The sequence below is a fragment of the Rousettus aegyptiacus genome, unplaced genomic scaffold, assembly GCF_014176215.1.
Source record: "Rousettus aegyptiacus isolate mRouAeg1 unplaced genomic scaffold, mRouAeg1.p scaffold_m13_p_2, whole genome shotgun sequence".
In the NCBI taxonomy this organism is placed as follows: domain Eukaryota; kingdom Metazoa; phylum Chordata; class Mammalia; order Chiroptera; family Pteropodidae; genus Rousettus; species Rousettus aegyptiacus.
The window spans coordinates 7,944,748-7,960,390 of NW_023416295.1; the positions used below are offsets into that span (position 1 = coordinate 7,944,748).

Consider the following 15,643-nt stretch of genomic DNA (forward strand, 5'->3'; position numbering starts at 1 on the left):
AACGTAATAAGTAATGGAGACCGAGGGGCAATTTATAATCCAGAGAATGGTAAAATCCAGTTTCGAGGATGAATATGGCAATGATACCCAGGCGTATTTAAAGAGAACTTAGGAAGTGAGTCACAGAAAAACAGTGGGAGCAGTGAGAAGGGAGCTGAAGAGCAGAGGTACAGCTGTTTCAAGGATCAGGGTCAGGGCCTGACTGGCAGTGGGGATGGGGTGTGAGGGCAAGAAAGGAGCCCCACGACTTTCAGGGGTACGACCCTGACAGAATGGAAAATAGAGCCAGATGAACCGACTGACGGACAAACAGAGAATAGTGTTAGTTTCAATGTGGGGTTTGGGGAGAGGGTACTTATATTTTGTTGGAGTCGTGTGTGTGCGTGTGTGTGTGTGTGTGTGTGTGCGTGCGTGTGTGTGTGTGTGTGTGTGTGTGTGTATTCCAGCTATGGTCCGTTTACAACTTTTTTAAATAATTAGAAGAGAGGAGGATATTGAAGAAACAGGACACACACGCACTAGCACGTGTGTGTTGGGGCGCACGTCCCTTTCCCCACCTGAAACAACCTGAAACACATCCTCACACATTCAGTTCCTGTGTTTCCTGAACGTGGATGCCTTCTGTAAGTTCCAGGTGGAGCTCTTGCCTGTTCCCTTAACTTCCATAGCATTTCTGGTACAGACACTGCTCTTATGGATTTAAAAATAAAGCCTCTCCCTCCTTCACCATTGTAGGCTAAATGTGCAATTTAGGTTTTTATATTGTCAGGTTTTTTGTTTGTTTGTTTGTTTACGTTTTGAAGAACAAGATCTTTACCCCCAACCCTTAGAAAACACTCCTTTACTCCAGACACTTTTCCTCGGAGTCTGACTCATTGATTGGCAGCATTCACATCCAGAGATCGTCCTGAGGGTTTCGCAGCAGGGCAGGGAGTGGAGCAGAGGCAGGCCCAATCGGGCCCGGACAAGGGCAGAGCTGAACCGAGCAGCGTGGTGGCAGCAGGAAGAGGCGGAGGGAAGATGAGCTTCGCCCTGGGAGCCGTGAGGGTGGAAACCGAGGAAAATGAGTCCCCGAAACAAGTGAAACTCAACATCCGGCTTAGGTGAGATCGAACCTGATATGCCAAATCCCGGGTGCCACGGGGACGTGGTGACGAAAGAAGGTCAAGGCGATCGGAGCAGTTGCCCAACACTCGATCTTATGGAAGGTAACAGGTGCCGCCTGACCTTTCTATTTGAAGCCTCTGCCCTGCGTGCATTAAAACCAAGAGCAGGCCCTTGGCGTGCCGTAAAACCGAAAAGCTTCCTGCGTCTCCCATTACTGCGTGTGGGGAGGGGGCCACAATGCCGCCCTGTACAGCGCTTCGATAAGAACCACGTGTGTCAGCTCCTGCCTTGCGATGTGATTAAACTGCTGCAGGGTAATTCAAGTGAGATGCGACTTGCATTAATTAAGTTTTGCTGGGACTATTGCACTCCATGAACATCATTCTGTCTCCCCTACCAACAAACAAACAAACAAACAAACAAACAAACAAAAAACTAGGTTAAGACGGAAGTGAGAACATTTCTGTGGCGGAAGAATTCACATAGGAAATTGACGATCTTTATGCAAAAAAAAAAAGTGGTTTTTATGAACCAAGTGAATAGTGAGTTTATGACCCGAGCTAAACCTTAGAAGACCCAGGTTCAATGTCCATTTGCTCTTCTTGTCCCCTATATTCGTCTGTCAGAGCTGTCAGAACAAATGCCACAGGCCGAGCGGGTCTTAAAACAATTAATGAATTTTCTCACAGCCCGAAAGTCCAAGATCAGGGTGCCGGTGAAGTTGATTTCTTCTGCAGTCTCTGTCATTGGCTTGTAGATGGCCATCTTCTCTCTGTGTCCAATTTCCTCTTCCTCTAAGGACACCTGTCTTATTGAATTAGAGTCCACCTGGTTGACCTCATTTAACCCTAATTACATCCTAACAGACACTATCTCCACATACAGTCACATTCTGAGGAATGGGTGTTAGGACTTCAGCATATAAATTTTGAGGAGATGACGCAATTCAGCCCATAAGAGCCACTTCGTCTTTGGATCCTGTACCCGCCTGGGTCAATCTCTAGATTTCATGACTCAGGAATCCAGCGATTCTCGTCTTCCCCGGATGTGGGCCTCCAAAGCTCCAGCTCATTTTAGGCCGAGTCTGAATAAATCAAAATCCAGTACTTTCCTCGTCACCTGGAATTTGGATGAATTTAAACTTTATAGATCTCTCATAAGATTGCCGATATTCGAGTGAAGGAGGAGGGGAAGAGGAACAAGAAAAGCGAAAAAAGCTTTTCATGCTAGCTTTTCCAACTCGTGACCACTTCCCGTTTAAAATACCTTGATTCTTATAATTAAAGCAATTGAGATTATGTCGTATCATGCTAGAGCATGGGTGGCATTTTCTGTAACCACGTAATCGGATCAGATTTATTCACAAATGTTATTTATCTGTTTCAAATGAGTCAGAGCCGTAGGGAAAAAATAAATAAATCTGCGAAATCACCAAGCTTTGAATACAAAAATGTTGCCGTGCACTAATTAAATCACCAAATTCCAGTTTGAAGTCATATTTAAGTTTTTCTAACTCGAGTTAGCCCCCTGTTGGATTTGAGATTTGGTGGAAAAGCCAGTCCCGTGAAGAACAGTTTACAGTCATCGTCCTCCACAGACCTCACTGTATCTCAGAAAATTAAGACCACACCCTTGGGTTGATTTAATCACACTTGTCTTCCTTTCCTTATCTAGGTTCCTCTCGCGGCCAAGGGAGAGACAATCAGCATCATTTCTGAAAGAAAATAAATTGTAAAATTCTCTTCACAGATATGAAGAATTTCTCTTTCTCCACCCCGGCCCCGATCTCCAATTCTTTTACCTGACTTTATTTTTCTTTCATATGATACATTTTTTGGTTACCTGTTTATTTTCTATCTCTCTTTCTCTAAGTCACATGAAAGCGGAGACTTTGTCCTGCTTGTCCCAGTCACCAGAACAGTTCTGGACACATAGTAGGTGCTCAGTAAATATCTGTTGCTTGAATAAATGAGTGGGTAGAAACATAACTTTTATCTAATAAACCATGATTTAGCAGGAAACAAAAGCACACCAGTGTGATATGCGTCTGGCAAACTAAGGAAGAAGGTGCCCATATCACAAATGAAGCACACTCCTTGAAGAAATAAACTTAAATCTTTGGTACAAAAACAAAAAATGAGTCTAAAATGTTCTATATTCTAATACTTTGATGTCTTCTAAAACAGCAGAGCATATAGGTGATTATGACAATGACAAAGAACCAACAAAAGAACTGAAATCGAGGAGCACCAGACACCCAGGTGCTGCTGTCTTCATGCTAGGCGACTGTTTGGAACTTCGATACCAAGCGGTCCCATCAGATCTCTGGAGGCTACGTGACCTCGGGTAAAGGCTGGGATGGCAAGAACTATGCCCTGTGGGCTTCCCGAGACAGCCGTAATGCCAGCGGTGGGCGGAGAAACCAGAGTTTCTGCGCTCCTCCTCCATTACCTCCTGTGCAGTACGTGCAAGACCATCTGCTCTCCCTCCCGTGGCTGTGACGCGAAGGTCCGGATCGCTTCTTCACATCTCGTGAAGACTGGCGCAAGCTCAGTCTCCCCCTTTCGCTCCTGCTGCTGGCATCGGTTTAGGCAGCTTTATACCGATTGGCACAGTGCCACTTAGAGAGTGGCCTTCTGTCCCTCCTCCAACCAAGCTCAACCCAACCTTTATTTCTAACGAGGAGTCAGGGGACATGCTACGTGACGCCACAGGAATGCAATCAAGAAAACCCAGAAGGTGAGAAACTTCGGATAATTGTCCTCATTTCTCCATAAATGGCAAAGGAAAAAGAGAGGGGGGTGAGGTGATGGTCAGAAACACAGATTAGAAGGTAAAAAACAAACAAACAAATGCGGCGTATGGACTTAATTTGGATCTTCATTCAAGCAAATCAACTGCCAAAAAAATAAATAAATAAATGAAAAAATAAAAACGACTTTTTAAAAAACAAATAGGAAATTTGAACATTAACTGGATATTTGGGATCTTAAGAACTTATTGTTGCTCTTTCAATCTAGAGTGTGTGTGCGTGTGTGTGTGTGTGCGTGTGCGTGCGTGCGTGTGTGTGTGTAATCTGGTGCCGATGCCCTTGACACTAGAATGTTTTTATTGTGATTAATAAATTGACGTTCTGACCTGGAAAGTTCAGTCCCCAGAAATTCAGCTAACGCTTATCAGTACTCTTGGTCCCAAAAGATTCAGACACCTTCGCAGCACTAACGAAACACGCCCCTTCTCGGGCTCCGCTGGGCTCCCCTGGGCTCCCCTGGCGAGGCCTCCCAGCAGTCAGCCAAAGGCCCTCGTTGGCATGCTCCTCCAGGAAGGGTGGCTGGTGGAGCAAGGGAAGAGGAGCCCAGGATGATCCCTAAGGAATCCCAAACCCATCTCGTCCTCGCTTTTCTCTCTGCCACGCCGTTTCTCACCTTGCTCTTTGCAGCTCTCTGGTACCTCCGCTTCCACCTTCCTTCCCACCTCCCCTTCCTCCTTGACTTTGTCAATGCTTCTCCAGTGTTTCCAGGTTCAAGTTCAAACCACTGCTCCTAGCTGAGGTAACAGTTTCGCCCCCACCCCCGCTCCTTGCATACACCTCACTTAATCCAGTGTTGCTCAACTGAGTGACATTGTGAGTGACACAGTTCTTTGTTGTGCAAGACGATCCTATAAATTCTAACAGGCTTAGCCTCCCTGTCTCCTGCTCATTGAATGTCATAGTACCCCACTTGACAAACTGTGACAAAAATACATGCCCCCCAGATATTCCTCCAGGTGCAAACACCTGCTGCTGTCCCTTTTCAACTGGGTGGCTCCTGCCAGCCCTCCACACCTCAGCTCAGGTATTGGGCTGAACCGTGCACGACTGCCATCTTCATGGTTCAAGAGCATCAAATATCGGCTGTTTAATATGGTTCAACCAGATAGTCATTCCTTCTGGAAGCCCTAACCACTCTGCCCTACAGCGCCCTGTGGCTCTTTATTCAAGTGCTAACCACCATGTCTGTGTCATAATAGCTGGGTTGCTTCGTCTCCTCCCTCTCATCACACAGCTCAGCCCTAATTACCTGGGAGCAAGGATCAAGTCCTCACTCTATCTCTTGGTATCTCAAGCTTCACTTGGTTCAGGACCTGACATATAATAGATGTTTAATGAATAAACAGACAGGAAATGGAGCATACTTTCCCTGATGAGTCAGTGTTATTATTCCTAGCCACAGAGATGCCTTTAGGGCCTACGGAGACACCATTTTTTGGCTCTCTACCACATGACCCATCACTGCCCTGCTTTGTGGGTTTGTGTGTCTGGGTTTCGCAGCCTTTCATCACCACGCCCGCCTCCGGTGATCTTTCCAGTGGCACTTGGAGTTTGAGGCAGACGGTCCAAGGGGCGCTGCGTCAAGGGGCTCGGTGACACAGCTTTTGTGCGTGAAAGCTGTGACAGTGACTATACCGGTTCAGGGGGTCTGGGTTCTTTCTGGGTTCTTGCTGGGCGTCACACATTTGAAGTCTCTCCTCTGGTTAGCAAGGCCATCAGGTTCTAAAAACCTTGGCATGGTCACTTTCTTTTTGGAAACAGCTGAAGGAGACTCGGCAGGACTTATGAAGTAGGGAAATATTTCTGTGTTGAGCTGCCCAGTCTTAGGTCCCTGGCTGGGGACAAAATGATGGACTAAGTAATTTCTCCAGGAAGTTTTGAAATAGTTGTGTGCCCATAGTCATAAAGTGTATGGGCACGACTTTTTATTTTAAAAAATTTTATGTCGATAAACACTGAGCTATGGAACTCAGCTATAGGATATTTCTTATTTTGGGTTTGGTTGATTTTGAACCAAAAAAAAAAAAAAGACACTTTCCATTATAATTCGTATAGAATGAAGTCCAAGACCATGGGAGATAGGGAAAAAAAAAAAAAGAAGAAGAAGAATGACTAGGCAGAAGTAAATGGAGAATATAATTTTTCAGAAATTTTTCATGTTTACTATACCTTCAAATATTTTTAATATACATCTTAAATGCTATATAACTCAATCAACAAACCAATTTTAGTTCTTTCCTTTATTTTCAGCGTTTATTCTCATCACTGCTTTTCTCTTTTACAGGTAATTACAACAATTTAGGAAACAAAAATATGTAAAAAGAAAAATTTTAATTTTTTTTTTAAAAAAGAGCTTCTGCTTGCAAGAAAGTTCATATAACTTTATTTCTCTAAACATAATTTTATACCACATACTAAACCAAATAGCTTATGGGAAAATAGTATTAAATAGCAAAACATACACATAAGAAAAAACCCAGATATATCCAGATATATAAATAACAACATAAAATAGAGTTTGACTCTAACGCGATGCTTAACAAAGCAAAATATGATGCAATATGAATCAACGGCATTAATTGGACAAGTCCAAAGAGGCACAAATCAGATAAGTGCTAAACCCTCAACGATGGGCAGGCGAAACCGACTGCCGCTAAGTCCTCCTGTTCTTGGGCTGTGTCCAATCCCATTCCAGAAAGCCTCAGCGTTCACATCTTCTTGATTCTTTGGCTGTAAAGAGAAAAAGGCAAAAACCACGTAAGCAAAAACAGGATGACCAGGCTGGTGGGAATGGCTTTGATACCTAAAGATGGCCTCTCGTTCCCTAAATTCATTTCAGGCTGACAGACGGCTCAGAGTGCGTATGAGGAGATCAAAGCTCAGAGATGAAGGGCCTTGCCCACCACGACTCTGCTAGCTAATGACAGAAACAGGAGGCATGCACGTATGTTGTGTCTTCGAATTCCATGTCTACGTCCCCCAGGTGTTAGGTGACTTCTGTCCATTGATTAAATGTTACTCTCTATTATCACCAATGTAGATCAGAACCATGGCTCTCTTTTTAATTGTCTACTTTTCGGTTTTTAACAAACAAATATCGTGTAGTCTGTAAATTATATAACCAGCTGGTGTTTTTGCGACAAGAATCAAACAACTAGTGACTATCATAAGCCTAGAGGACGCTAATACATCATGTGAAAAAAAAATCTCTAAGTTTAAAAAAATTAAAATTATTTATAAGTGGAAAAAACATGAATTTTGGGGGGTCCAACTCAAATGTCTCTTTTATGAATTCTGCAGTACTTAGGCAAAAGAATTCCAGCCAGCCAGGCATCCACCACTCTGTACACTGCCCTTATGTTTAGAGAGAGGCTGACGGACTACGATTGTTCCATACCTGAGGATGTGCACGACCCGTTTCACCCAAATCTCCTTTGGATCCGCACACACAGCCAATTTTCTCCTTGTGTGAAAGCTGAAAAAAATCAGAGCACGTGGTTTGAGTTTAGAAAGCTTTTAAATGGCTTTTTCACAGACTGTGCAATGGAAATTTCACATTCCGATGGATTGTTCTACACATTAAACATTTCATTTATTCTAGAGGCGAAACAGAATGCAATATATATATATATTGCTCCTGATAAAATTTGATGCAAGAAATAAAAGTGATGCTCCCTAACTTTCTCTGTAAGTTAATAAATAATTGTGCATTGGCAGGAAGATAAAGTCCCAGAATTGCTATTTAATTCTGTTGCTGCTGGTTACATGAAATATGTACATATCTGACCAGTAAGTTATATCATTCCAAAGTATAATATCCTATGTAACTCAAGAATATTATATATGACACTATAATTACCCTGAGTTTTTATGTGCTGCCTCAACCATTTTTTGGTAGAATATGCTCTTTTTCAAGTTTATGTTTTCCATATTTTCCTGAGATAGCATTTTAATACCCTGTAATTTCATCTTAGTGATTTTGCCTTTAACCATGTTCCTTTTTATAAACAAAGATTTTTGCCTCATTCCAGTCCTCTTTAAAATGGGCTTTGAAGTAGATAACACACTAAAAAAATTTTTAAAAATAACGAAGCTTTATTTGCCACATTAGCTATTTTGGAATGAAACTCGAAAAAGGCAAAAACTTTTTATACCCAAAATTCCCATGTACTGCTGATACAATTGAGTTAGAATCAACTCGTAACTTACATGACTGCATCGATGTCGCAAGCTTCATTGGCCAGCTGCTGTGTGAAGCCCAGGACGAACCGGTGATGAAGTTCATGTTTTGTGTATCTCAGGCAACAGTCAAAGCTGCTTGCTGCTAAAAAAAAAAAAAAAAAAAAAAAAGGTCTTGAGTTCAATGTTCTGGGATAGGTATTATAAAACTCCTTGAAGTTGTGGGAAACCTAGAATCTGATTTATATGGAACAGTTCCAATGTCTTTGAGACCCAACTGAACACTTCTAGTTCTCTTAAAAAATAGTTTGTGTGTGGGGAAATTTCGGTTCGCTGAAGTCCAGCACAAGCATTTTTAGGAATGCATCCGCTGCTAAAAGTGATGTACTCTTACAGCAATCAAGCAATCCTTGGACACTCCTCCAACTTAAATTACAACCTGCTGTAAGATAAGAGATAATTGTAATTACGAAGTTGGCAAGTGATATTCCTGAGGCCTTGAAAAGATGAAGAAGTCAGATGCCACAATCCACCCCTAAAGAATGAGTTTTGCACTTTATTCAAACTATCTAGTTAAGAAGTGAGAAAGCTGAAGAAATGGGAGTTGCTTCTTAAATTTCAGCATGAGCCTATTACTTGTAATGTGCCCCAATTTACATCGCTCCTAGAAATAGCTCATTGGCCATGTACTAGAGCTTAGAGGTCTGTCTCTATGAGCTCACTCTCCCCCAAATCTGCTGGGATTGACAGCAGAGAGCAGAGCCAGGTCAGCCGCAGTAACTGATCCCTCCGTCCCTCACCAGTGAGCTGACAATTTCTATCACCTGCTTTTGAAGACTTTCTAACAGGCTTCTGTCCTTTAGGGAACCCCCAGAGAAGCTCAAGGCTTAGAGGAAAGTGAAAATAGTTCTTGCTCCTGTGCTAGCAGAAAGAGTGACGCTTACCTTCTGACTTGCTGCAGAGGTGGAGGAGCAGCAAAGACATCAAAGCGGCCAGGAGCAAAGTCTTGCTGCTGTTGCTGCTGCTGCTGCTGCTGCTGCCGCTCATCATTTTCAGTTCAAAGATGAGACCTGCTCTGTGCTGGGTACCCAGTGCTTTGGAAGTGCTGCTTTGTTCGGATAGCAGCCAGGTCCTCTGATGGCTCTTCTTATAGCAAATATTGGGAATGTACACAGAGGCGTGTTCTCACATGGGGTTTTCCCCATAGATCGACCTGCTCCATCATGTCGTCACAAAGAAAAACCACAGGGAAAACTTCCTGCTTTCCCTCACTGTGGAAGGGACGAAGGTCAGTTTAAGGGAAGCGAGGAAAAGGGGAAGCTCTTGTTCAATTTTTGGGAGGTTTCCATTAAGTTTAACTTAACCTCTTATCTCTGAAAGGAGAGGACGAGGATTAACAACAATACAAAGGTCAGCTTCACGCAGGAACATTCCAGACTCCTATTGTTACAGTCTATTTGTTTTCCGAAGCCAACTGGAGAGGGGGAGGATGAGGTAGAATGCCCAGCATACTCAGGAACCATTTACAATTTGCATAGTTGCTACTCAGCTGTCACCAAAGACCTTACATTTCTAGGCTGCCTTTCAGACCAGGTAACATAGCAATGCTGTAGTACTGTCCCCAGTTTTAGCCGAAAATACCAGTCCTCCAGTAAGACTCAAGCCTCGGCTTCATGTTATGTTTGCGTCAACTCTTCTAAGAATCTGCTACATTTATATGACTCTCATCAGCTCAGAAAGCAATGCTTATCTGCCCCTAACTCTTCACGCTGATGTAGTTACATAACTCAATACAAAGCCTCAGAAAGGTTGAAAAAGAAGAACATGATCGGCAGAGGTTAATCAACAACAACAAAATGTCAAATAATAGCGATAATGATAATAATACGATATGCATTCCTAACCTGTGATGGTGTAATATGAAATCTCCACTAGGGAGAATATCATTGTATGCTAGGGTTAAGGTTTGCAGGGTGGGTGGCCTATTAAGAAATAACACAGGAGAGTTTAGGGGGTCGATAGAATTATAATTTTCTATGCTATTAGGGGCATGATTATGCATATCTACACATGTGTTAGAAATCATAGAACTGCACGTCAAAAGAAAAAATTGAATTATATTATATGACCATTTAAACAATAAAGTTTATGAACACAAAAACTTTAAAATGATTTTTATCTTTTTCTTTTATTTATTTATTTGTTTGCTTGCTTGTTTTTTTTTTTTTTTTTTTATTATGGTGGCATTGGTTAACGAAATCCAGTAAGTTTCAGGTGTACGATTCAACAGTAGGGTATATATATATTGCTTTGTGTGTTCATTTCCCATAGTTAGATTTCTTTCTGTCGCCATATATTTGACCCCTTTTACCCCATCTACCTCCCCGCTCCCTCCTTACCCTCTGGTAAGCACCAATCTATTTAAAATCATTTTTAAAAAGAACTTCTCCCTAAACACAAATGGATCTAAAAGATATACCATATAAACAGTAAACAATGGGAACTGAAGTTGCTGTGCCTATACCTGACAAAGCAGATTTTAGAGGAAAAAAAAAAAAATATATATATATATATATATATATATGATACTAAAGATGAAGAGTGAGTTCCATAATGATAAAGGATCAATCCATCAGAAAGATATAAAATTATGGCCACATACGTACACTAACAATAGCACCTCAAAATACATGAAGCAAAACTGACAGAATTGAAAGAGGAAGTAGACAATTCAATCATAAAAGTTGAATACTTCAATATTATATTTTCAATAATGAGTAGAAAAACTAAACAGAAGATCTGCAAGAAAATAGAATACTTGAACAACACTATAAACCAACTAGACCTAACAAATATCTATAAAATACTCCACCCAACAAGAGAATAGTCAGTCATTCTTCTCAAAGTTCATAAGGAACAATCTTCAAGATAAATTATATATGTCAGGCTACAGAACAAGTCTCAATAAATTTAAAAAGATTGACATATGAAACATGTTTTCAAACCACAATGAAATTAAATTAGAATTCAATAACAGAAGGAAATTTGGGGAATTCACAAATATGTAGATATTAAACAATACATTCCTAAGTAACCAATGTGTCAAAGAAGAAATCAATAAAGCAAATAGAAAACACTTTGAGATGAATGAAAATTTAAACTAAATATACCAAAACGTATGTGATGCAGCAAAAGCACTCCTTAGAGGTAAACTTACAGCAGGGATAAAGGAAATCAGAAAGAACATAACAATAGAGGAAATCAGGAGAACCAAAAGTTAGTTCTTTGGGAAAACAAAATTAACAAGTTTAAATTAGGCTAACCAAGAAAATAAAGGGGAGTAGGGAGGATGGAAGAATGGAGAGAAGATAATTTGCTAAACTTGGAAATATCAAAATGGAACATCACCACCAAATTTAAGGAATGAAAGGGGCTAAAATGGAATGTTCTAAACAACTTCTTGCCAGTAAATTAGATAATATATGCTCAAAGGACAAATTACTGAAACTGACTCAAGTAGACATAAAATGTTTGAATAGCTCCGTAACAACTAAAGGTATCACATTGGTAACTAAAAATGTTTCCACAAAGAAAAGCCCAGACCTAGGATTTCACTGGTAAATTCTGCCAAACAGTCAAGAAAAAGTTTTAAAAAGTTCTTTATGAACTTTTCCAAAAAGTAAAAGAAGAGAGAACATTTTCTAACTCATTCTATGAGACACTATTACACCGATATCAAAATAAGAAAAGGACATCGCAGTAGAATAAAACTATAGACCAATGTCCCTTATGAATAGAAACACAAAAATCTTCAACAAAATACTAGTAAACTGTCTCCAGAAACATATAAAAAGCACCATGCACCATAACCAGGTGGGATTTATCCTAGGAAATGTAGTACACAATATTAACATAATAAAAAACAAAAAGCATATGAAAAACATTTGACAAAATCCAATGTCTTTTCATAAGAAAAACTCTCAACAAATTAGGCATGGTAGAGAACTTTCCCAACCTGATAAAGATCATCTATGAAAATCCCACAGCTAATACCATACTTGATTTTGAAAGACTAAATACTTTCCCTCTGAGATCAAGACCAAGAATAGGATATCTGCTCTCATCACTTCTATTTAACATTGTACTGGACATTCTAGCCAGGACAACTAGGCAAGAAAAGGAGAAAGGCATGAAGATAGGAAAGGAAGTGATAACTATCTTAATTTGCAGATGATATGATCTCGTATATAGAAAATCATAAAGAATCCACTAAAAACACTATTAGAGCTAGTAAATTCAACAAGGTTGCAAAATTCAAGATCAATATACAAAAATCAATTGCATTTCTATTTACTATCAATAAACAACCTGAAAATAAAATTAAGAAAACAATTAGTTTTATAATAGCATCAAAAACAATAAAATACCTAGGTATAAATTTAACAAAAGAACTGAAAACTATAAAACATTATGAAAGAAATTAAAGAAGACTTCTAAATGAATAGAAAGACATCCAATGTCATGAATTGGGAGACTTAACATTGTTAAAATGACACTACTCCCCAAACTGACCTGCAAATTCAATACAATTTCTATCAAAATCACAGCTGGCTTCTTGGTAGAAATGGAACAGTGAGTTCTCAAATTTATGTAGAATTATAAGGGATCTCAAATACCCAAAACAACCTTAAAAGGAATAACATAGTCTAAGGACTTACACTTCCTGATTCCAAAACTTACTACAAAACTATACTAAGTAAGACATGGGGTGCTAGCATAAGTGTAGACATACAGATCAACGATATAAATCCCCATATCTATGGTTAACCAACCCATTCAATGGGGAAAAGAATAGTCTTTTCAACAAATGGTAATGGGACAACTAGATATCCACATACAAAAGAATGATGTCAAACCACTACCTTGCGCATATACAAAAATTGACTCAAAATGGATCACAGACTTAAATATAAGAGCTGAAACAGTGAAACTCTTAGAAGAAAACATTAGATTGAATCTTCATGACCTTGGGTTGGGCTATTGTTTTTCAGATATGACAACAAAAGCTCCAGCAACAAAACAAACAAACAAACTGGATTATATCAAAACTATAAACGTTTGTGCTTCAAATAATACTATAAAAACGCGACAAAACAACTCACAGAAAGGTAGAAAATATTTGCAAATCATAATCTGATGAGGGACTTATACTTGTGTTCAGAATATATGAAGAATCCTTGCAATTCAATAATAAAAAAATAAAGAAACCAATTTAAAAATGGACAAAATATCTAAACAGACATTTCTGCAAAGATATATAAATGGCCAGCAAACACGTGAGAAGATGCTCGACACCTTTAGTCACTAGAAAAATATAAATTAAAACCACAATGACACACTACTTCACACCCACAAGAACGGCTATAATCAAAAAGATAAATAATAAGCGCGGGCAATAATGTGGAGCAACTGGAACCCTCATACGATGTTGATGATGAAAAGGATGGAGTCACTTTGAAAAACTGTCAAATGGTAAATCTGACCATGACAACATGGCAGAGCAATTCCACACCCGAGGGAAATGATAATAAATGTCCACACACACAAAAAAGAGTATATGAATGTTCATGGCAACGTTATTCATAATAACCCCAAAGTGAAAACAACCTAAATGTCACCCACTGACGAATAGATAAACAAAATGTGGTAAATTTGTACAATTGAATTATTATTTGACAATAAAAATAAAGGACTGATGGAGACGACCACATGGATGAGCCTTGAAAATGCCATACCAAGTAGGGGGGAGGGGAGAAAGAGCACGAAAGGCCACATGTTACGTAATCTCATTTATACGAACTGTTCAAAATTGGCAAACCTATGGAGTCAGGAAGTAGAATCCGATCATCTAGGGCGCGACTGGGGTGTTGGCGTCAAGGGAGGGGAATGGAGAGTGCTGCTAATGTCTGTGGGTGTGTGTGTTTTTTTTTTAATTTTTTAATCTAAAAATAGAGAGTGATAGTATTTGCATAACCCTGTGAATATACTAAGACACACTGAACCGTGCACTTTTAAAAGGGTGAATTTTACAGTATATAAATTGTATCTCAATAAAACTCATGACAACAACAACAACAACAACAACAACAAAAATTCTCCCCCAGCCCACATCTAACGTTCCCTCCAGCCAACACACCTTCTTTCTTTCTCTCTGGCCACTCTTGGTCCCTGCATTCTGTGTTCCTTTCTCCTTCTTCCTCCTTTCCTATTGGTTCTCCTCTTCGTCTCCCTCTTGCTCATCATTCAATCACATCTCTTGTCTCCTCTCCCTTTAATAACTGTAAAAAAGAACTGATTTTTGATACATTGCAATATTGATTGAAATCGTATTTCCCTACACTTAGTTTGATGGATGAGTCATTTCATAGTTATCACTTAAAAACTTTTAAAAATGTGAACTTCGATTGACATATATATATATATTTTTTGGTCAATGTACATGCTAATGAGAAGGTTAACATAAGAAAATTATTTCAAACCTAACTTATTAGAAGGCCAATTGGCACATTGGACTTTATTTTCTAGCTTTTCTCTTCAAATATTTCAGACACTTTCATGATGAGTCCTAACCCCCGCATGTAGTAGAGTCTCGGTGTTTTACTTCTTTTTCAAAAAAAATCTTTGATAAGTATTTTAGGTCGAAAGTACTTAGTAGTAAATGCAGATGGCTAGAATACAATGCTTGAATTCAGGAGAACTTATAGTAAGAGAGTTAAAACACACACAAATAACTATAAAACAAAGCAATATGGGATAAGTACCATATTCATATTATATGAAATGTTTTCATAGAAATTGTTCACAAAAATGTGACCATTTAAAAGTTACTTAGCTCCCCGTTCATTTTTATGACAAATGAATGCAAGATGAAGTTCCATCTTTCTGTTCTCTTTCTCATGAGGTTTCCATAAAAAGATTTTTGGAAGATAATAGGAGTTTCTTTTAAAACAGTACTTACTGAGCACCTACTAGGTGCCAGGTATCTTAGTAGGGAATGTCCTGTGAAAGCAAGGAAGCATGATATTTGATTCTACAAAGAACCAGGCAGCCCTGAGCTTTCTGGCTTCCGTGCCAGTGGGTGTTGACTGTAGTTCCAGGGACAAATTCGGTTTTTGAGTAGTGTCACAGTACAGAATTTCTAAGCTAGAGAGCTGTGGAGACCATCTAGCTCAATATCTTAAAGACAAGGACCCTGAAGCCAGAGAGATGTTTAACTTTGTCACGTTGGACCGGGGTTGGATCTAGAAATCAGGTCCTCTTCCTTAGATCAGTGGACCGTTCCTTATTTCCTCCTCAAGGGTTTATTATCGGATTAACAAGTGGATGATATCATATATTATTAGCTTACACTTTAGTTTCTTTCAGGTAGTCAAGCAAGTCATATTTTCCATTCAGGCTTAATCATATACACCAAATACTGAGGTAGTATAGAGAGCACTAAAAACAAAAATAATAAACCACAACTGCAATGGGGGACAGCAACAG

At 39.5% G+C, this 15,643-nt stretch overlaps 1 protein-coding gene across 2 annotated transcripts; it reads right to left on the reverse strand.

Moving 5' to 3' along the window:
* Nucleotides 1-6,151: 6,151 nt before the first annotated feature.
* CCL20 (C-C motif chemokine ligand 20) lies at nt 6,152-9,202 on the reverse strand. 2 transcript variants are annotated; one of them, XM_016153559.2, is made up of 4 exons: nt 9,043-9,202; nt 8,129-8,240; nt 7,317-7,394; nt 6,152-6,649 (listed from the first exon to the last, which is right to left on the reverse strand). In XM_016153559.2, the coding sequence occupies exons 1-4, from the start codon at nt 9,146-9,148 to the stop codon at nt 6,628-6,630; spliced, it is 318 nt and encodes a 105-aa protein (XP_016009045.2). In that variant the 5' UTR covers nt 9,149-9,202; the 3' UTR covers nt 6,152-6,627. The 2 variants fall into 2 exon arrangements, with proteins under 2 accessions (XP_016009045.2, XP_016009035.2); XM_016153549.2 differs by having other exon boundaries at nt 8,129-8,243.
* Between the last annotated feature and the right edge of the window lie 6,441 nt (nt 9,203-15,643).